At 36.9% G+C, this 23031-nt stretch overlaps 2 protein-coding genes across 2 annotated transcripts; one reads left to right on the top strand and one right to left on the bottom strand.

The window, feature by feature from the left end:
- Positions 1 to 3625: 3625 nt before the first annotated feature.
- tbpl1 (TBP-like 1) lies at positions 3626 to 10283 on the top strand. The gene is made up of 7 exons (XM_044106085.1): positions 3626 to 3745; positions 5625 to 5840; positions 6338 to 6420; positions 7094 to 7157; positions 7762 to 7865; positions 8188 to 8282; positions 9233 to 10283. The coding sequence occupies exons 2-7, from the start codon at positions 5706 to 5708 to the stop codon at positions 9313 to 9315; spliced, it is 564 nt and encodes a 187-aa protein (XP_043962020.1). The 5' UTR covers positions 3626 to 3745; positions 5625 to 5705; the 3' UTR covers positions 9316 to 10283.
- slc2a12 (solute carrier family 2 member 12) lies at positions 9948 to 19170 on the bottom strand. The gene is made up of 6 exons (XM_044106083.1): positions 19017 to 19170; positions 18217 to 18338; positions 13514 to 14809; positions 12513 to 12635; positions 11346 to 11478; positions 9948 to 11250 (listed from the first exon to the last, which is right to left on the bottom strand). The coding sequence occupies exons 2-6, from the start codon at positions 18308 to 18310 to the stop codon at positions 11157 to 11159; spliced, it is 1740 nt and encodes a 579-aa protein (XP_043962018.1). The 5' UTR covers positions 18311 to 18338; positions 19017 to 19170; the 3' UTR covers positions 9948 to 11156.
- Positions 19171 to 23031: the final 3861 nt, after the last annotated feature.

The following is a 23031-nucleotide window of genomic DNA, read 5'->3' on the forward strand; positions in this document are numbered from 1 at the left end:
TGCAGATGTGTTAATGTTGGGCCATAAATCTTGCGCGGTGAGTGTTGGAGTGATTTTTTGTCTGTGGAACATCACCTTCACCTCTGGAGGTGTAGTGAAAACGGTTAGAGGACTGTCTGATCAGTGAATGCTGATGTATGCATGTTGTCATGAAGCAAGGTGTGGTTTCAATGTAAACTTAATGAATATGTTTTGTACAGCGTTATTCATTACATTACTTAAATCACTTACCATAATCCAATATGCTCTTGTTTCTTAACAGAATCTTGTAGCAGACCTTAGGTATGAAAATTTGCTTCTCACTCAACCACAACACACAAGAAAAGATTTGATCTGATTTGCAACCATGGCAACTTGCCACTTTTCATTCTCTAAGTCGTCTTTGATATTCCAAAAGAGGGACCATCTCTCTGACAGCTATAGCCTGACCAAAAATAGGTCATGCATTCAGTGATGTAATTTAGTATAAGATTGAGCCAAATTCTTCCACAGTGACGTAGCAGACTGAAAAAATAAAGAAGAAATTATAAAGTTATGTAGCGGTAGTTGTATCGACCATTAAGTCATAGTGGGTACTTTTCATACATTATTTTTTACTTTTTGCTTTTGCCTTATTTAGAAAAATTGAGAGTGTGAAACATTTTTGTACATTTGAAGTTATATTTAAAAAATCTCAGAACCCAGTGAAAATCTTATATAAAACCATAGAAGATATTCATGACACTGTAGCAGTTAAAAGTTATCTGTGACAACACAGGAGCAGGTATGCGCCCCCGTTGCCTGGTGGACTGGTCCTAGTAAGAGTTAAGCTCGTATAAACATGCTTGGTCGTTCCCACGTCTCTGTTTATACTGGGAGACCCTGGAGCAGCACTACCAGAGATCTGGATTCTCTGTATACTACAGCTTCACACAACATTCATCTCTATCTCATAAAGAGACACTCATAGGTACACTGTGTGGTAAAGTAATATAATGTAAAATAGCATAATATCATATATTATAAAATCATAGAAAAAGAGTCGTGTGTGTGTGTGTGTGTGTATATATATATTTATATAATGTACATGATATCAAATATATTTTGACTATATTAGACAATATTATTATATAAATCTTCACACACACCAGTCTTTGACCATCCTAGTTTCAAAAAGGAGAACTAACAAACATTTGACTCAACTCCATAATCGGACCAGTAGTGATGTCAGTTTTGCAAAAAGTCAAACAGAAACTTTCAAAAGCTCTAACATCATTTTGTAAGTGCTTTTGAAATGGACCTGTGATGTACACCCAACATAAACAGAACACGAGGGTCCTAACAAACACACCCACAGGGAAGAGCGAACTCTCCCTAACAGCGCATCTCTGTAAAGATGATTTGATGACATGGATGACTCAATTTTGTATTCCTTTTTACCTCCATGTAAAAAGGCGTCCGGAAATCGGAATTAATACATTTGCACTACAAAAACAAGTATTCCTTTCTAGTTGTTCATGAACTGTGAAAATTCAACCTGTAAATTCAACAAAGTAGTGTGTCGACTTTCATTTAAACATTTAATGCTCTCTTCAATGATGTCTTCAGACTTTCATACAGACACCAAAATTCCCATGGGTATAAAGAACATTACTTCTTCACTTGTTTTGTTTTTTTGACACGCTCAAAGTGATGTACCGACTGTTTACACATTTACATATTTGCATCTCTTAAGTTGTAAGTGCTTGCATCTGTGGGTTTACATACTGTATCTGATGACCTAATGAGAATAAGAGCATTGTTCCCCTGGGAAGAAGCTGTACGAGATATATTCTGACAAACAAACTGTAAACACACTCCTGCATCCTGCCTCAGCTATCTCACAACCCGCACATGCACACTTTAATGCGAGTGGTCCGACTTTCCTAACCTGCTCTAAATCTAAACTTTTATAGTAAACATTTTGAGACAAGGGGAACATGGCTCTTGGGTAGAGTGGATGTGAACTAAAAGGATATATTTCACCAAGACGAAAACCCCACAAGTATTTAATGAGAGGAGGAAAGAGACAATTTGGTAACCAGGGAGGTAAAACAATCACAGCTCGGCTGAATCATAAAGAAGTTATTTTTCTGTTTTGCTTGGGAATGGGCCAGGCGAGAGAAGTGTGTGGCTGTGAGAGGAAGAGCAGATTGCTGCATTTAGTGTCTTTATAAGCAAGAAATAAGTCAGTCATATCAACGCACACATAAACAAATACACGTCCAAACATGAGTTTGGTTTAAACAGCTTAATCTTATTGAGATGACGACTTTATCAGTTAAATGTCCATGCGGTGCTATGCAACTAAAAACATTTCAAATCAAGGGAAAAATTGTTCACAACGCCTCATTCTTCATCCCTAAAGAACCCCAAGTCACTGTAGAATATTACACTATGCAGGTCCCTCAGAATGACATTCATTGACTAGATTCATTCATGGGCCACAGGAGCATCTGCTTATTCTCTTGCTGATATCACAAACATTCCCAGCTGCCTCCTAACTTTACTCCTTCTCCTCTTGTAGCAAGCTTAAAATTCCCAAAGAAGTGTTTACTGACCAGATGTGCTCATTTTTCCTGGTGAATTTACTAACTTTGCATTGTTTAAATATTACTCTTTGATATATTTTTCAAAAATTACACATTGCTGTGTGAAAATAATGTTAATTTAGAACTTGTATATATTTATTTTAGTTGCTGCTCTTAGATAATTGTATGGGTTAATTTGTGAATCTTTAAAATAAGGCAATCTTGACTGAGACATGAATTTTTTTTTACTTTTATAATGGTAAATGGCACGAATTCATATGGCATTTTATCTATTACAGAGGACTCCAAAAGAACTTCACACTACACTCAGTCACTTACTCATTCACGCACATTCTCATGGTAGTACATTGTAGTCACAGACTGACAAAAGCAAAACTGCTATGAATAGGCACCACAAGTATGCGAGGCCCAAGGGCACAGCAACTGAGAGAAACTAAGGATTCGAACCCACTGGTTCCTACTACCGTTGAACCATGTCCTACAAAATGTCAATAGTCTTATGGTAACATCATTTGATGATTCTGCCTACTTTTACACAAATATCCACAAGGTGGCGCAAAATGCACGCAGTCAAAAACGTGCTAGAAATAACATTTTTTTAAAAAATTGCTGAGGATATCAAACCAAATTTATCCCAAGACCAGAAGAGGACAGGTTTAAAAATTTATCAGTTTTATAAGAAAAAAAAATTAAACGTATATTGCGCTTAATTAAGACACATTAATTTCAAGTAGTTTACAAATCCAATTCAGATAGAAAAAAAAAAAGCACTGGTAATGTATCTCACACTTGTTAATTTTTTTCATGGGAAAGTGCACTAAAGTCTTCAAATTGTGTATTTTTATGCATCTTACAAAATATTTTTATTAGATTTTTTTTATGCAGCTTCTAACCTTTCGGAACATTTGCATTTTATTGATTATATTTATTAAACACGCAAATTTTCAGAAAGTTATAAAGAAAAATTACGTATTGGTTGTCTTAAAAAATTGATTTTGGCTTCTATTTTTTAAAAAGCATTTGATTATTTTTATTTTGTAAATTCATCTCAGGAAGTGACGTTTAAAGTAACACCGGAAACAGGGATGTTTCCCTAGTTTATCTACATTTGTTTTCTTCTTTTTTACGATTGACTCTTTTGGAGGTTGTATATCTGCAGCAGGGTGGCAAATGAGGTAGATAAAATAACTATTTGATGTATAAATCTATGCCTTGTTCTTCACACGCAGATTTATCTTAAAATGGTTAAGTTAGCCTTCTTTAAGCACTTAGCCTGGTAGCTGTGCTTCGTTGCTAACAACTTTTCATTCATTGCAGCCTGTGCACTCCTCTTTGTTGTAGCTTTGTTAACAACAACATTAGCTGGTTGAGTTCTAGCAGTTAGATTTCACCAACTCTACATTTTAGCTCGTAAAATCACAGTGATAGTATTAAGTTTTTGCATGTATTTAGACGAATATTCGCGGTGTTTTCTGCATACCTAGCAACCGATTTGAATCATGGCTAAACTGTTGATAACACAAAGCAGATTTAGCTATTTAGCCGTATGTTTATTATTGTTTTCTTGGTTTTGCTTAAAAAGCTAGACAGTACATTGTCAGTATATCAAAAAATGTATATGCTGGCTAGCGTCAGTTTGTCTAGTTATTAACTTGATATATTGTCGGTGTCTGGGTATTTAGGGCAGCTTGAATACGAATAGTTCAATTGATGTCCAGATAGGATTATAGCAGTTAAAATTTCCCACTTTTCAAGACACAAATTCTCATTTTTAAAAAAATTTATTTTGGGGTCATATTCGACCTCTAGGTGCAAATATTTGTTTTCTGGTTACGTTAAAAACTTGTAAGCTTTCTGTGCTTGTTTTTTTTTGTTTTGTTTTTATGTAAAGCTTCATATCCTCAAGACTCGGTAACAAAACATCAATGACTAAATGAACGAATGGATGTGTGTGTGATTAATCGATGAAAATAAAAATGTACTCGATGGATGGATGTGTAGATGAGCGAATGGATACAGGGATGCCTGATGAATGCTTGTTATGGGTATATGAATATTATTGATAGGTTGATTTGTGACATGCGATGATGGATGCATGGATTGGTAGATTATTGACAAAAATTGTTTGATGTATATGTGCTGAATAGATGGTAAGTGTTACAAATGGATGTGCATCAGAGATGAATGGGTAGATGCGAGAGAAGTAAGTGGATAAGTGATTGATGGGTGGGTGATAATTTTAGATGCTGGAATATATTGTGGATAGATAGATGATGGTTGTGTAATGGATACATAAATGGATGACTGAGGGGTATGGACTGTTAGACGGGTGTATTATTGATAAATGGAAAGAAGTGTGTTATGCGTGGCAGTTCATAAAGTCATCTCTGTTGGTTAAACTCTTACAGCACAAATTAATCCCATGATTCATTTTGTTTTAGGAATTCAATGAAAAAAAAAAAAGTTTATCAAAATACAGTGTTAAAAGTGAGTAAAGACTAAATATGCAATATTATTACTAATAAAAGACTGCATAGAGTAAATTAATCAAAATACTGCTCAGTTATGTGTATAGTTATGTTTTATGTTTGACTTATCAGAAAAATTTTGAGCTTGTTTCAGAGTGACAGACTTTAATGCTTCCAACTTGGCCACCTCTTCCCCTATACCCCAGGTGTCAAACTCCAGTCCTCAAGGGCTGCTGTCCTGCAGTTTTTAGATGTGCCACAGGTACAAAAAACGCTGGAATGAAATGGCTTCATTACCTCCTCCTTGTCTAGATCAGCCTTGCTAATGACCTAATTATTCTATTCAGGTGTGGTGCAGCAGAGGCACATCTAAAAGTTGCAGGACAGCGGCCCTTGAGGACTGGAGTTTGACACCCCTGCCCTATACCTTCTTGTGAATGAGAAAATGTTGGATTTCAATGTGGAAGAGTTTTGTTATAGCTCTTATTAAGACAAATAATAAAGGTTCAATGTGGAAGATGTTTGTTTTTTTTCCAGCTCAAATGCAAGAGCTTTTCAGAAAACATCTTTTTTTTTCCCTCTTCAGCCTCTTCTCCTCAACACTCCTTGACGTTATGGTGAGGAAAGAGTGAATAAAAAGCCACAGTGGTCCTCTGCACAGTTCTCCATGGATTCCAACAACGATGAAGCACTCGACATCATTATTACAAATGTGGTGGCAACATTCAGGACCAGGTGTCACCTCAATTTGCGCAAGATTGCTTTAGAAGGAACCAATGTCATCTATAAGCCTGAAGTCGGGGTAAGTGAAACTTACGCCTTGTTTCCTTTGAGCTGTGCGTTACGGGTTGGTGCAGTTCAGTACGCTATTTCATTGTCTGTTGTCATTGCAAAAGTGATCCATATCACTGACCAATACTACTGCATTCCTGTTACCCCTTCAGTTGTAGGTATATAGAACAATAGTGCGGTACATTTAGGGTAGAGCAACTGGCGTCACACAATGAAGTCCACTGAATTACATTACTGCTTGTTAAAAGCAAGAGACATACTTGTGCCTCGTGTTTGTCGTCTCACTTTTATGACACAACGCTGTGCGTTTGGGTTTAACAAACACCTTCCCTCTCCTGAATATGCGGGACCATAATTTATCATAGTATCAAACCACACCAACCCGTCCCATTCCGCTCAGTGGAAACAAGGCATTAGAACCTAAAGGAAACACATCTTCCAAGTTAGAAAGGAATGGAAAATGCACCATTCTGGATCATTGAATATTTGTCAAATCTTTGTTTTCAGAAAGTGCTGATGAAACTCCGGAAACCAATGATAACCGCTTCAATTTGGTCCTCAGGGAAGATAATCTGCACTGGAGCAACAAGGTGAGCATTCTTTATATATATATATATATATATATATATATAACATGCACAGGTTATGGCTTATTGTGTTCAGAATTGAATTAATTTGTGTATTATGCAAAATAAATTGTACTGGTTTGCTTTGTAGAATGTCTTTACATAGCATTGGCCGTGACATGGCTTTAAATAAGGTGCTCACCTCAGGTGACACCTTGTGTTGTAGACACAAGAGTTTGACAGAACTTCAGAAAGTGTGCAGAACTATTGCCAAAGCTAAAAAAAAAATACACAAAGAATCAACTATTCGTTGGTGTGTTTCCAGTATCAACATACAGGGTAGTCACAATTGCCACTATTTTACCCAAAATAATATCAAGTGTTGCTTCTCTTTTGTAAATAAAATAAATTAAATCATGTTACTTTTTTGTGAGTGTATGAATACTGTAATATTTGTTCAGTTTTAGTATGGTGAGAATTGCATACTGGCCCATGCCTAATTTTTTTTATCAAGTATAACTGTGCTTTACACCCAAAGTCAAGTGTTTCCTTATTACAGACCATGTTAGTATCTTAATGATTTTTTGTGTCAGCATTGGAAACCTGATAAAATGTAGTTCTTAAAAAGTGCTGTACATAAATGCCGCTTTGTGTTTTATGTATCCTAACAACTCATAATCTCTGCTTTCTAATTCAGTGAGGAAGAGGCAAAGTTGGGCGCTCGGAGGTTAGCTCGCTGTCTGCAGAAACTGGGCTTTAAGGTGACAACCGTCACACACAGAACCTGCCTTTTGTTACACACACCAAGTGAAGCCTTTTGTAGAGGTCATGCTAATGAGAGGATGATAGCTTTGCTTTCCAACTGTCTTATTAAGCTTTTAAATGTATTATTCTGCTGATCTTGGACAGCATATGCAAGTTTGTGGTTTGTGTTTTCCATTACTTGCCCTATCGTCAGTCCTTTAGTCAATTTGAGAGTGCATCTGCCATCTCTCAGGAAGCAAAGCACTTAACAGAAATCGGAAATAAACACATGCATCATCTGACTGAGGAATATCATGACAATTTGTCTTTATACTTATCATTTGCGTCAAACAGGCTATGTGTCATACTGAAAGTAACAACAACTTGTCTTGCCGTTGATTCAGCTTTATGACTGGGAATGAGTTTTACTCTACAGCACAAATACTTGTCCATAAAATGTCCACACCTTCGTTATTATTACAGATCTCTTGGTTGCCACGTTTTGGCAGTCAAGTTCCATTTGATTTGGCCTTTTTTCTAACTTATTATTATACATGAAAATTGTGTACCCGATATTTCATTTTCATCTGTAAATGCATTCATATGTGCTTGTCGGTGCAGGTGAGGTTTTCGGCGTTCAGAGTTGTGAACGTGCTCGCTGTGTGCTCCATGCCGTTTGCAGTGCATCTTGTAGACTTCACAAAGAACAACCGACCCATTGCCAGGTAACGCACTAATGTGCGCCACATCCACTATTATGAGGCCACCGTCGTTATGTAGGTAGACTGTACAAATTAAATATTGTCTGCAGAATTGGACTCTACAGTTCAGTCTAAAATCTCCCAGATTTAGTTCACCAGATTAAAATGCCGCCTCTAAGCAAAATTAATAGTGATTTGGTCCTCTTTGATAATAAATTTGTTTGTTTGGATTATTTTAAAATGCCTGTTGGCAAATGATGCCCTCTTATGGCCATATTTTGCACTACAAAGTACAGCAATGCTTCCAATTTCTTCTGTGTGATAAAAGTTTATTTCTGTTTGCCAGTTATGAACCTGAACTCCATCCTGCTGCTACTTATCGAATCAAAAATCTGAAGGCTACTGTCCAAGTGTTTTCTACTGGCAGCCTCACAGTGACAGGTATGTTACTCTCACATGACCACGCACACACACACACGCACATACACACAACTACCTCCTTTATCTACAGCTAGAGGGCACACAAGCTTAAGGGATTGAGGTTGTGTTGTTGTGTGACACTTTTACAACCTGTTAACAGATGTTTCTGAATACATTTTTAATATATTTAATATACTGTATTGATATACAAGTTGCTATATTGAGTCCTCCACATTGACAGTAATTTCAGGTATCTCAATATATTAGAATATTAGAATATTATTGAAAACTTGATTTATTTGAGGAATTACACAGGAAAGTCAAACGTTATTTATGGATTCATTTCACTCAGTGATAAATTTCATTCTTTAATTTTAATTTCTATATGGAGGGTCAAACTGTACAAAGTCTTTGCTTAACAACCCGACTGTTCAGAGTGCTGCATGTGCTGTCAAAGTCCTCTTTTCAGATTAAAGTCAATTCTGCATTTTATTAGGACAATTAAGTTTTCAGAGTCTGGAGGAAGAGTAGAGCAGCAGCTCAAGGTCCAGTGGTGATTGAGGGTGTCGCGTCAGCCGCTTCCTTTTGGTCCACTGTGTCCACAGTACAGTGGACCGCAAAATAAGCTCTTTAGGAATGTTGATTTCAATTCTACCAGGGCTTGTCAGCTGCTCACATGGCCTTGCACATAACTAATAATAATGAAATGTCAAGTGCCTCAATCAGAAGGGATATTTAATTGAGCATATCTCCGTTCTGACCTAAACGATCTATCACTTAAGAGGAAGATGAGATCACTTGGCTAATATTTCTATATTAAAACCTAATTTGTTATGTGCTATTGCCATTTTCTGAGGACCAATTGTTTTACCTAACCAGCTTTTAAACTTTTGTCTTTCATTTTTGTATAATTATTACTCTCTGAACATGCTTCAATGCTGTCACACATTCCTGACTCCCCTCATATTTAGGACCAAATGTGCAGAGCGTGGCCTCAGCAGTGGAGTACATCTACCCACTACTGTATGAGTGTCAGAAACCCCGCTGCAAATAAAGCAAAAGAGAACAGAGGGGATCCATGGGAGAGCAGGAGAATCATCAGGAAGCACCTTATCCTTGAATAGATGTTGCAACAGCAAGAAATGTCGAAACCACCCGACTGATTGGACTTGGATGTTAGAATCCTATTTATTGGAGTTGGATGAAGATCATTGCTTTGGGTGTCTTTTTTTCCATGGGCACAGAAAAACGCTCAACGGTGTTGATCATTGCAAAGTTGTCATTTTTTTAGCCCCATATATAGTAAGTCCTCCTTTTGTGTTTTTTTGCTAAGAATCTCCGTCCATTTGTAGACAGAGATGAGATGTACACCCCATGTTGTAAAAATGTTTTTTTTAAGCTAACAGATTCAAACAACAATTAGGAATGTAAACAAAATGCATCCTTCTTCATGTCGATTTTCCTTGTAATGTTTGTTTCTCTGCCCTTTGTTCAAAACTGAACCGGCGTTACTTTGTGTCCTTTCCTCACAATTTCACTCTCCTGCTAAACTTGTATATATTTATTCTCATATGTTGGATAGTGTACTAGCGTAAACTATCTCTTACAGGTTTTTAAATGTGAATTTTACTGCAGGTTTTCACAATGCTCCAGTGCTCAGAAATTGATTCGGTTTTTCTTGGTTCATTAAAATTCAAAGCCATCATTTTATTATTCAGGAATAAAGCAGTCAGTTGAAATGAAACAGTACATAACTGATATCAGTAGCCACCCTGCGGACAAATGTTTGGCAGCACTAACACTTGTCGAGGAGATTTACTCCATTCACAAGTTTTTACAGTGAAATACATAAAGGCAGCACTGAAGTGGCATTTAAAAAAAAAAAAAAACAGACAGAAAGCAGTGTTTTCCTGGTTGTATTACATCTGAATGCTTTAAGTTTTGCATCACTGAGGCATCACTTATATTGTATGTATGCATCTCCTACTACGATGTTGAAATAAAACTTGCTTTTATGTGTGATTGAGTACTTTCTGAACAAGTGGTGAGTAAAAAATTGTGACACTTAAACTTTTGTATTCTGTATAAAAATAAAAAGGCTATTAAACAACTACTGTTTTTTTTTTTTCCTTTGATAACTGGTTTCAGATTAGATAGCTTAGTGTGTTCTGTAATTGTGTATTCTAACTAAACATGGAGAGCTACAGTTTTTATTCTCCAAAAACTATTCTAGAAGGAGTTTCCTTTAAGAGCAGGATAATTGATTAATTTGACGTTAGAAATATTAGTGTTCATATTAAATGTTTTATTAAAAATTGTTCTAAAAATGTTCTACACAAAGCAGTTACCCACCAGACTCCTAATACTAGTAGTTGTAGACGTTAACCTACCATTACCTCACAACCAAAAAAGATTTAAATTTGTGGTGCCATAATAAAATAAGAATGTATTGCTTTACTGTTAAAACTGGCAGGACTGATTTGAAGATCCAAACCAGTAAATACAAAGGTTTAATACTACAAACAGCACAAAAATGGACACATTTTAACCATAAATGTGTCCGACTTGACTAATGTTTGAAGATTTTTGCTTTGAAAATTTGTCTAAACAGAAGTACAGTATAACAATTCTGTTTTTTCCTCACATTATAGCAAAAAAAATATTAATGAAAAAAAAAAAATTAAAAGTGAAAAATATGCATTTTCCCCACTTTTTGGTTTCATTCCATTTCTGATCTGATCATGACAAAAGTCAAATAACTGCATTTTATAACGTGGGCTAGCTAACACTGCAGAAATAAACAAATGGAACTAAGATCTGCTCTATATTTTCAAGGCATTGTTTTTTTTTTTTTTTTTATCATGTCTCAGGTTACAGTTGGGGGGAAAAAAGGTGTTAGAGGTTCGCGGGGCAATCTGTAGACGGGCTCCTTCTGATCAGGGTCTCCTGAGGCTGCGCCTGTCTGAAAAGGTTTACCTCAAAGTTTTTCCTGGTAATTTAGAGAAAGCAGAAACAGAAAGGAAGGGTTTTACTTTTAGCTTACAAATAAACGTTTTAGAGGACATGAGCATGTTTGTCACTTACTTGCTTGCCAACTCTTTTGATATCTCCTCCAGTGTCCGGCCTTTGGTCTGAGGAATGCAAAGGATGACGAACACCAGCAGGACAAAACTCATACCGGAGTACAGAAACATTACATTGGGAACGCCAATCTTTTCTGGAGAACAAAAGATACAAGACATGCACTTTATTCACTTAGAATATAATAAGACAATTATATATGGTATAATCTATAAAATTACGAGTGTTGTCAATTAGGTAATCATAAAGTAAGCCACATTGCAGAAAGGCCAGATCAAAAATTAAATAAAAATGCTATTTATTGTGAGGAATAAATTAGAACATCTGCATGTTTATTCCCACTTAAAACGGCTTAAATCAACTGCAGGTGTATCATATTGGTGTAATCCTTGGAACATTGATACCAGACATGTTGAAGGAGGTTTGAGCTAGTGAGATTGAACGAGTTTATGAGTCTAGTAAATTATTTAAAAACGCATCAAAGAGTTCAAACGCAACAAATTCAATGAATGGAAATGGCATTCAAAGCAATGGCCGACATGCCCTTAAGATGCAAAAAGAAGTCACCAAAACCTTTATATGTCACCACAGGTTTACTTTCCCCTCTACTGATATGAAATGCAGACGATGAGATATTAATTTTAAAATGGCGTCGGCAAATTCGGCTGCAAGCTGATTGAGACAAGAAGCTCATTCAGTAGAAAACGCTGCATCATATTTTAGTGGTATTAGCAACACCGAACAGCTCATTTTTACCATAATGGCCAGCAGAGGTGATTTGTGAAGTCCACAGTATGTTTGCTGCAGTTGCTTTGGCTCGGAGCCTGTCTGTATTAACACTACAACCAAACTGAAGAAGAAACTGTTTGGAAGCGAACTGAGACCACCTCAGAAAGTGTGTCTTGATCCAGTTGTTTGCTCTGCACCAGGGTTAGGATGGAGCAGTTTGATTCGAAATCAGGGATTTTGCAGATCTTGCATGAAATAATCTACTTCCATAAGGCCAAAAATTAAAGTTGTGTTGTGTGTAAATTAATTGTTTGCTAGTGATTACTGTGCAGGCAAGTTGTTTGTGTAACCAGTGGTCATCTGTTTGTCTAGCTTTATGGTTACTAATAAAATTTACGCAAACTAAACATTACAAGGCTCCACAGTCACTAACATACAAACCTGTGATGGTGAGAAAAGTCATGGAAATGAACAGGTTTGTGGCCCAGTTCACTGCCGACACGACCGACACAGCCCTGCCTCTGACTCCCATGGGAAAGATCTCACTGAGAACCACGTAGACCACTGAGAAGGGAAGAAAAGGAAGAGAAATATTTAAAATAAAGGATAATTAGTGGAAACGTTATAATCAGGGTTCATGTTGCATTATCAGAGGAGCTCTGTTGCTATCTATTACCTAATTTACCTAATCCTAATTACTGTTCCACTGTCACTCTTGTACTTTGCTCTCTGTTGTGTAATGCGCTAATTTACAGCGCATTACACATAAAGATAATTTATTAGGATGAGAAAACCCAAGGAAAAATTCAGCTTGCTCAGCATTTATCAGCCAGTAATAAAATAAATAATAAAAGCACAGTGTGTGCAAAAGTATTCACACCCCTGGGACCTTTCTGTATTTCCTCACGCTACAACCGCAGTCTTTAATTGTTCGGATGTTTCTGAATTTTATAGTTTAGTGCAAAATATATGAGATGGAAAGCTAAAGCTATGGCGGTGCCAGTGTCATTCTGTGGAATTGTATGTTCGCATCACACTAAACACGTACCCAGTGACAAACATGTTACAGTTATACCATAAAGACCTTGTAGTGGTAATTCTACAAAGTATTCATTTGAAGGGGATGGAGGCAAATGCACACTTTTCAGATTTTTGCTTGAGCAAATATTGAAAATGTACCATTTTGTGTCTGTGTATGAGATAAAATACATAAATAGTACATTAAAGATAGAGGTGGCCACATGACAAATTGCAATAAAAATCTAAAAATGCATAATTGCATTTGAAAGCCTTGGTTTATAGATGGTGATACTGAATAAGCCTGGAAGTATCAACAAAGATTATCTTAATAGTTCACTGACTTTGTTTTCATGCTTTGTAGAAGATAATGGAAAAAAAGAAAACAAACAAAAAAACAAAACAAATAATGAACAGATACTTACTGGGTCCGAGGCTAATCGAAAAGGCAGCCACATAGACCAGCAGGCTTATCAGAGATGCCCACTTTAATGACGAAGACAGTTCTACATGAGTTTTTTCTGGATCCAAGCCCCGAGACTTGTCAGTCTCCGTGTCAGTCCTTTGTGCTTCCTCAGCGCTCCAGTGGCTGGGGAGCTGAGTGGAAAAAATCTCACTGCTGTCCAGTTCTACTGAGGTTCTGTTTAAATCCCACAGTACATTTGTGTGGTTTACTAAAGTCTGACTTTTACACAGGCTTGTTAGGTGAGTGTGGCTTTGCAGAGTCAGAGTACCGAGCGTAGCCAGAGACGTTCCCATTGCGACCGCACCCACACACAAGAAGAGCTTGGTTCCCAAGCGGTCGACCAGCAGCACGGCGGGGATTGTCCCGACTACCTTGACCACTCCGAACCCCGTGGAGGCCAAGGTAGCAGCAGCGTCGCTGTCGAAGCCGACACTACGGAGGAGAGGCGAGGCGTAGGAAAGGATGTTGGGCTGCCCGGTGGCCTGCTGGAGGAACACTAAGGCCATGCCCGTAACCAACCGCGACCGTAGGTTTGCCTTAGAACTGAACAGCTCCCAGAAACTGTGTTCGGATTCTTCCTTCAGTCCAATCTGGATGTCCCTCAGCTCGTCTGCCACATGTTTCTTAGATCCACCTCTCATCCTCGCCAGCACTACTCTCGCCTGCTCCACTTTGCCCTGAGTCACAAGGAAGCGAGGACTAGGAGGGAGGAAGAGAAGTGCACCCATCTGGAGCAGTGCAGGAGGAATCACAAGTCCAAATGTGTACGCCCAGCCGTGCGGTGTAGTAGTGAAGGCGTAGCTACAGCTGAAGCCCAGCATCACCCCTACAACCAGCATCAGCTCGTACAGGGTGACCAGCAAACCCCTCCGCTCCCTCGGTGAGATCTCTGCAATGTACAGACACGCTGCGGTTCCTGACAGAGACGTCCCCATTCCGACTACCACACGGCCCAGCGTGAGAGCCACAAGAGAAGTCAAAGCAACGAGCACAATGGTTCCTCCAACCACCAGGGCGGCGCTCAGGAGCAGAGAGCAGCGGCGGCCGTAGCGATCCAGAATGGGGCCCCCCACCAGGCAGATGAGGAGAGCTCCGAGCAGCTGGGAGCTTACCAGAAGTTCTTGTTCTCTGCAGGAGAGCGCGAGGACGCTCCGCAGCTGCAGCAGGACCCCAGAGGTCAGGCCCATTTCATAGCCCAGCATTAAGCCGCTCAGTGAGGCGGTCACAGCCGCGATCACCACCAGCCAGCTGCAGCCTGAAGGAAGAAACGGGGAAAAGAGAGGAATTGTTAGAGAGATCGGACGGCAGGGTTTACTAAACTACTAGTCTCTTATTTCCAGTATTTTGAGGACCTAAGTTGCAATATTTTCCATGTGCTGATCTTGCAAGAACTGCTGCTTGAATGAAAACTTGAAGTGCAGTTGGGTATTCAATTTGGAACTCCTCTGAGACAGTTTTTATCAGTTTCTTACTCATAAAGTCTGACTATATCTGATATTACCGGATTAAACTGGTCTATGTGTAATCAGATCAGAATCTGAATGCCTTCATTGAACTTTATTTGAACTGAATTGGATTTGAATTGAACCCATTTGCTTTTCTGGATATCATACTGAGTTGATTTGTTGTGATATGACTGTGATGAAACCACATTTTGCTGTTTTTTTTTTATTAGGTCTTTCTTTAAGCAAAGAAGCTTTCTTTGCTTTAGCTCTCCAGAAACCATATCGCCTTAACTCTGCTGACTTTGTGGAAATACAGGTCGGAGGTTCACAGGAGAAATGATAACGCAATCTTCTGAGCAGCTGTGTGTGTATCTAATACACAAGTGGGATCATTGTCATGAGACTAGAAAGAGTTGGAAGCTGCAAGGATGACAAAGCTTCCAGCTTCCAGTAATCTGCAGTATTATTTCATCCATAAGGTGCCAAAAATCTGTAATGTTAATTCATATTTTAAGGTACAGTCACGCTGAAATTTGTTTAGAAAAACCTAACTTTAATTTGAGTATGTTTAATCAAGAAATTTTTATATTGGTGCATCCCTAAATATTTGATTTAGTAATGTTACTATTAATTGATTTTTGGCTACTCAAATAGCCAGAAAATGAGTTACTTCCCTGAATAAAAAACTAAAGGTATGAGACACAGAAACACACTTACACTTTGCATTAAAGTGAGATTCCTGGCTTGTACACAAGTTCTATTGTTCTAATGTTATTTTCAACACACTAAGCAGTATATACTGTGTTTAAAAGTTCAAGTCTCACATACTTTAAAAGTAACTATAGGTTTCAGAAGCTTCATGTTCTAAAATAGATTTTGTAGTGTTTAATGTTTCTTTTAATTGAAATTTAACTGTATATATGCACATAATCCTGTATTGTAGGTCTGATTACATAATTTTGTACCAATGAAATCTAATGATATGTTTAAACAGTTAGTCTACTTGAGCTGCCTTTATATCAAATTACGTCTTAAGTAACATGTAATAGTTAATAAAAAAGTCTAAAAATACATCTAATGTTGAGGATTTGTTGATTCATATAAGTCTGATTAGTTAATATTTAAAAATCTTAGGTATAAAATGTTTGTACTGCTCCACCAAACGTCAAAGTGAGAAAAAAGTCAAACAACTTTTGGCATCAACATAAATCAGCATTTTTGGAGGAACTCACCACAGACATTTTGCACATGCAGCTAATACTTTGTTTTTTGTTCAGTGATCACTATTTGCAAACACCATTTATGCGTTAATTCAAACGAGAACATCTATTGCATTATCTGTTTGGTTTGGCTATGTAAGTGGGTGAACAGGGTTTTGGGATTGGGGTGGAGGAGAAGGTCGTTACATGAAAAGAGACTGGATAGGAGAGACGTATTTACACCTCTTGATTTTTTGCATACTCAGGTTAACCACAATCTTGTATTTTATAGTAATTTTAAAGCTCAGACACATAAAATGAAGTAACTCTGAGTGGAAGAAAACACTTCACATTTTCTGTGCTTTTTTTAGTCTTTCCTCTGATAGACCAAAAAAAAAAAATTTACCTGAATCTAAATAACTGCAGTAAGAGGTTTTCTAATTAGTCACCAATCACTCATTTAATCTTGGAGTATGGCTGCTAAGGCCACTGAAGTTCATTGCAGAACATTCATGATCAAACAACACCTTGAAGACTAAAGTACATACCAACTAGGCTAGCAGTAAAGTTGTTGTAAGGTTTAAAGTTGGGTTAGGTTATAAACCATCATCCCAAACTTTGGGCTTTTCATAGAGTCCTGTTCATCTTTTGAACATGGACACCATGGCTGCACAGCTCAAAAACATCCTCAGTTAAAACAACACTAATCAGTTAAATAGCAAAGAGGTCAATGGTGAGCTGCAAAAATTTACAGATTCCATAAGAAAATCTGTCAAAAAGACCATTTTTAAAGTTGCATCCTTAAATTTGGCCTGTGGAAAAATGACAAGAGAAAAATCATAAAATCTCCTGCTTAGGAATTGAAAATATCTGGAAAGAGGACGCTCTGGTCAGATGAGACCAAATAAAACTTTTTAATCTATTTTGAAACACAGCGAGTGGTGGAACACTAGCATTGTACTTCACTCTGAACATACCAACCCCACAATGAAACATGGTGGTGGCAGCGTCATATTGTGGATTTTTTATTAAATTTTTTATTTTTTTTTTCCAGCAGGGACAGATAAGCTAGTCAGAGCTGATGGGAGTGAAGAATAAAATAAATACAATCTAGAAAAAGAAACATTTTAAATGTTTTTTTTTTTAGATTAAGTTACATTTTTATATAACTTTATCATTTTGGACAGGTTCTTCTTCTCCCGGTACGGAAGCAGTTTGTAACTTGTTGACTAGATGTCACACTAACTTTGTGGCTGACTGGACACTAGGGTAGACTAGGGGATATGGATTTGGCCTTTCGCTCTTCTTTCTTGGAATGTCACATAAAATCCTACAAAAAAATAATGGAAGAAAAAGCATACTGATTGTAGCGTGAAAAAGATTACGGTAATACAAAGTAATATTATTTTAAGTAGTAGTTCTCACAATTACTTTAAGTTCCTCTAAAGTTTTTATTTGCACATCAATTTTTTTTCCAACCAACAGCTCATAAATACGTAGCATACCATAAATAATGGGTATTAATGGCTTAAAACATTTGTACAGATAACAGTATACAAAAAGACCACAATTAAGATTTGGAAAAAAAGACCTGATGAAAGATCAGGAAGATGAATCAGTGCTCACTCAAAAGCCGAGGGCAACTTTCCAGCAACTTTTCAGCGTATAGTTCTTTAGCAATCAGTTTGCAAAATCATTCTTATCTCTTTCCATTGACTATATCTGCCACTTTTGTTGATAGAGCTACATTGTATAATGTCATGTGTAAATAATAGAACAAGAATGAGTAGAAAGCACAAGAATCACTCTGCAACACTTTAAAAAACCTTTTGACTTTTACACCTCTTTATCATCAGATTCTAGTAATATTACTGCTGTAAACCTGGATGTTTGTGCCAAATCTGATCCCTTCAAGATATCTTGAGATATCAGCTCAATTATAATTCATTAATTTACTACACAACAAAAAAATATTATTTTAAATTCTTAAGACATGACTGGTGTGTGGGTGTGTTTACCTGGTTCTTTGGGTGGGGTCAGTCTCTGGGTTTCAGAAGCATGATCGACTGGTAGGTGAATGGGGGTCTTCTTGGTCTCATTGTTGGGGTCCATTATCAACGAAGAGAGAGTATGTCTAGGCCTAAATTACATAATCGTCAATAATAATTTTGCCAATAGACAAGCAAAAGACCAGACCTTTAAATTGGGCGACTTCAGACTGTAATAGAGTCTTGTTAATAGAAGTGTGAAAAATACATTAACACAGAAATGTGACGTAAATTCTGCAACATTTGAACAGAAATCTGATCAAGACAAGTAAACAGATATCACAGTTGATGCTAGTTCCTCACGTGAATTCTGTCAATACAGCGTAAGCATGCTGATCGATACAAAAGAACAATAAACTATTACCGTTTGCTTTCTAGTGCAAGGCATACATCACCCTTTTTTGATAGTAAAGATGTATGTAAATGTATGTAAATGTACAGTATTTTTTGATAGTAACACCGTTTATAAACTATTCCTGATTAAAAAAAGGTTAGGGTTAATTATTTCAACGACCAGTGCAGGCACAGGCGTAGGTCTTTGGAGCCTCTACCTAACCTAATCTAACTGCCAATAAACCAGAGTTAAGTTTTTAAAACTGAGGCTGACCCTCCTTCTTCTCGTGTTGATAATGCAAACCTATTAACTAACTCTCAAATAATAATAAAAAAAAAAGGCACATGTAAGATTTGGCTCCATGACAGTATGTCTAAGTTAAACTTGAAAGAAGTGTTTCGGTGTGTGACAGCTATTCAGAGTGACAGTGTCCTACCTAAAAGTCCCAGCTGTCAAAACTGCGGTTGGTTTAAACTCGCGTTGGTCGGGCCATTGGTGTTTTTTCCTCCGTCCTCCTCACCGGGCTGAGTTCTGCAAACTCCTGTAGAGCTCGTGTCAGAGCACGCGTTCATTCTTGTTATGGTGAGGCATTTTCTTAACCCCGCCCCCTTATGTTTTTGTCAACCAATAGGAAGAGTCGATTTGGCCTCAAGATTTCCCAATGTGCAATTCTATTGGTCGGAGCGTATCTAAGCCCTAACAGCGTTCATGGGAAATTATATTTGTAAGAAAATAAATGATCAGTGAGCTTCTCAGCAAAAGTAAAAGTGATACATTAACTTGATGTCGTTGTGCAACCTATTGTAACAGATGTTTATATATTATATATATAACCATTATATGTAACCAACAATAAAATGCACCTGTATAAATACTGCTTTTTCCCATATACAGGGAATGAAAGCAAAACCATTTTGCCACCAGCAGTTAATCCAAGGTAATCAGATGACTGTTGTCAGTCCTGAGTTTCTGAATGTTTCAGAACTGACTTGTCACACCTGTCCTGCTGCCTCACAAATGACAAAATGTTGCCTTTCCCATACCTGGAATGATATGTTTGCGTTTGGCCTACTATAGATCATCTGTCCTGCAAGATTTAAAGCATGACCCTCATTTAGGTTTACAAGATAATTGCGTGTGGTCCAAGTATTATAACTTAAGCCTAGAGATGTTGACACAGAAACTCTATGGGGTAACATTTTTCTTAAGGGGAAAAATAGCCTATCCTTAATGCCCGTGATAAGTAATGGTTATAAATAACATTAGCTGAAATCAGATGTAAGTTGTTCCCAAGGAAGACATAAAGGCCATATGTATGAATGTGTTCACGTGTTACGTAATGATCTTATAGCCAAGAATTTTCGGGGTGGCGTACTTCCTAGAGTTTCTGCTCTGCTATGTCAGCACACTTAAGTTGCCAAATCTTCCACTAGAAAGTTAAAGATATCTTATCAGGCTCAGTTCTTTGAATGTAGTGTTACATATTCCTAAATTTATTGTTATTCAAAAACTATTTCAAATTGGCTTTGGTATGTTTTCATATGCTGAGTATCCAAAAGAACTTTGCATGTACATACTCACAGGTTTTTTATTTTATTTTGACCTCCAGTCTCCTGATACCTACATAATTGTTAGTGATCTATCAAATTGGCGGTCTAAAGGTCAGTGTGTTTGGTTTGGACTAAAGAGAAAATACTTTTTTTTTCCCCTCAAGCTGAGAGTGGCAAGGGCAATGGTTCTGAGTTCTTGCCGTCAGAGTCTTCCTGTATTTATTATCTAACCGAATGTTTTTATGGTTTATTTTATTGTATAAACTAAGCTTAAATGACTGGAGTAACTTTATGTAAGTTAACATGCTAGTGATAACCCATGTCTTACTGGTAGTGTCAACTACCATTAATTTAATTTATTACAGTCAGTGACTAGCACTCATTATCTTACTGGTAGTGTCAACTACCATATTAATTGTAGTTGACACTACCAGTAAAATAATGAGTGCTAGTCACTCATTATGATAGCCATCATACTAACAATGGCCTTATAGCTAAAAAAAAAAGAAGCATTTGAACTGATTTTTTATGTATTGCATATGTTTAGCATACTGAATGTACTAAGTCAAACATGATGGTTGACTGTCGTGCTACTGACAGCATTTACACTAACTTTAGCAATTTAGCTAATTTCATCTTACACTATGTTTGCACACTGAATGGAGTAATTTTATGTTAGTCAACATGCTAAGTTATAAATCTCATCCTACTGGTAGCATCAACATCCTAGTCACTTTATAGGGATAGCCCTCATGCTAACAATAGCATTGTACATAAAATAAGCATTTTAGCTAACATTTGATTTATTAGCTGCATTTGTCATGTTCAATGTATTAAGTCAATGTAAATCAACATCCTGGTGATACCACACATGTTACTGACATCATGGAAGCTAACCTTAGCATTTTGCCTCAATCTTAGTTTATACATTAATGTTATCATACTAAATGGAATAATTCCATGATAGTCAACATAATGCTTCATAATCTACTGACTACATTTTAGTTAACCTTATGTGAGATACACCAAATTTATTACAGTCAGATCACATATTTGTTACTGTTTATGTATATTACTGTACACAAGTATCCCAGCCAATTTGTAGTTTGTTTGTAGTTTCCAAACCTAGTTTATTTTTTTATCTCTATCTTCTGTCTTCATTCATAGTACTGATATTTCTGAGATGTCATTGAATACTTCTGTTTACACGCGTCCCATCAGAACGTTATGTTCAAACCTACACTCACTCTTTGGTAGGTCCCTTTTAAAAGTCTTCAGAAATTTTCTAATTAGTGAAGCTAAAATGGTGCCAAAACATTAGCTATGCCAAGTTTACCCTTACAAAAAAATCCCATGACAATCACATATGATCACATGTGGTTCACACAAATTTTACATGTGAATCATGTGAATCACATGTGAAAGCACATGAATACGTGTGATTTTGGAACGTTTCGTGGTAAAATCACATGTGAATCACACATTTCCACATGTGATTCACACATTTCCACATGTGATTCACACATTTCCACATGTGATTCACACATTTCCACATGTGATCACATGTGAAAACATGTGATTTTTGGTGTGATTTTCACATGTGATTTTTATGTGATTACATGTGGAAATGTGTGAATCACATGTGGAAATGTGTGATTCACATGTGATTTTACCACGAAACGTTCCAAAATCACATGTATACATTTGCTTTCTCATGTGATTCACATGATTCACATGTAAAATTTGTGTGAACCACATGTGATCACATGAGAAAGTCACATGTGATCCACATGTGATCATATGTGATTTTCATGGGATTTTTTTGTAAGGGTACTGGGTGGAGACTCCTTTTTTGGAAAATGCTGTTTAACCAGTTACAACCTGTCTGTTCCTCCAAGCTGAATACTAATGCAATTCAAGATAGATTGCTTACAGACATTTGTCATTGAACAGACAGATGTCTGTAAGACCCTAAACCTAAACAACAAAATGCTTTAAAGTGAAAACCACAGATTTTCTATAATAATAGCCAACGCTACATTAACCAACACCAAACAACATCAATTCAAAAAGTGTCACTTCTTATCTTAAAATATTGTCTCTTGGGTCATATGTGCATGCAATGAAAAACCTGTAATTATTCATGTATAATTTGCAACTTTTGGTGCTTTGATGAGCTCCATATGTGGTTCCACAGACCAGCGAATTTAGGCACCACCGCCATAACAAAAACTTGAAGTAAAGAAAGTAATTACCATAACTACCATTACATAACAGAACCTGAAGCAGCATCCTGTCTTATGCCTCAAGCATCTTGCTCATTTCAAATTCTAAAGGCAATTCTAACAGTTCCCTTTATTTTACAGCAAAATAACCTTAGAATGTTATATCCTCAAGAGTAGGATATGTATGTCAGATGGCAAATAGTGTTAATAGATGGGGAAAGAAATGACGATATGTTGCAATAAGAGTTACCAGTTCAATAAATCCAAGTCACTTTGGGAGAAGTCTTATTTGTTTAATCTTGAAAAAAGTTGAATGTTCACATAGTTTAAAATAAATCAATGAAAAGTTATTATTTATTCGCCTTTGCTCTCATACTGGTTTAAATTTTTTTAATAATTCTCAACGTCATTCAGTGGCACTCAAAGGATTAACAGTTCCTAAATCTAAGAGTGACAGTACAGTGGCTGCATTCTCTTCTTATAAACAATCTATAGCTAAACAGTTTAGCAAAAGGTGCCAGAGCTTGCATTTTTCTGTATTAAAGTTCAAAAGCAACTATGATTACATAACACTTAATCATTTGTTGTGTAAGTTCAACAAATGCCCACTGATGTAAAAATATATTTAGTCACATTTAATGGTGTGAGCCATCAAACAGGATAGTGTTTGTTAAAA

The sequence above is a fragment of the Gambusia affinis genome, linkage group LG22 (assembly GCF_019740435.1).
Source record: "Gambusia affinis linkage group LG22, SWU_Gaff_1.0, whole genome shotgun sequence".
Taxonomy (NCBI): Eukaryota; Metazoa; Chordata; class Actinopteri; order Cyprinodontiformes; family Poeciliidae; genus Gambusia; species Gambusia affinis.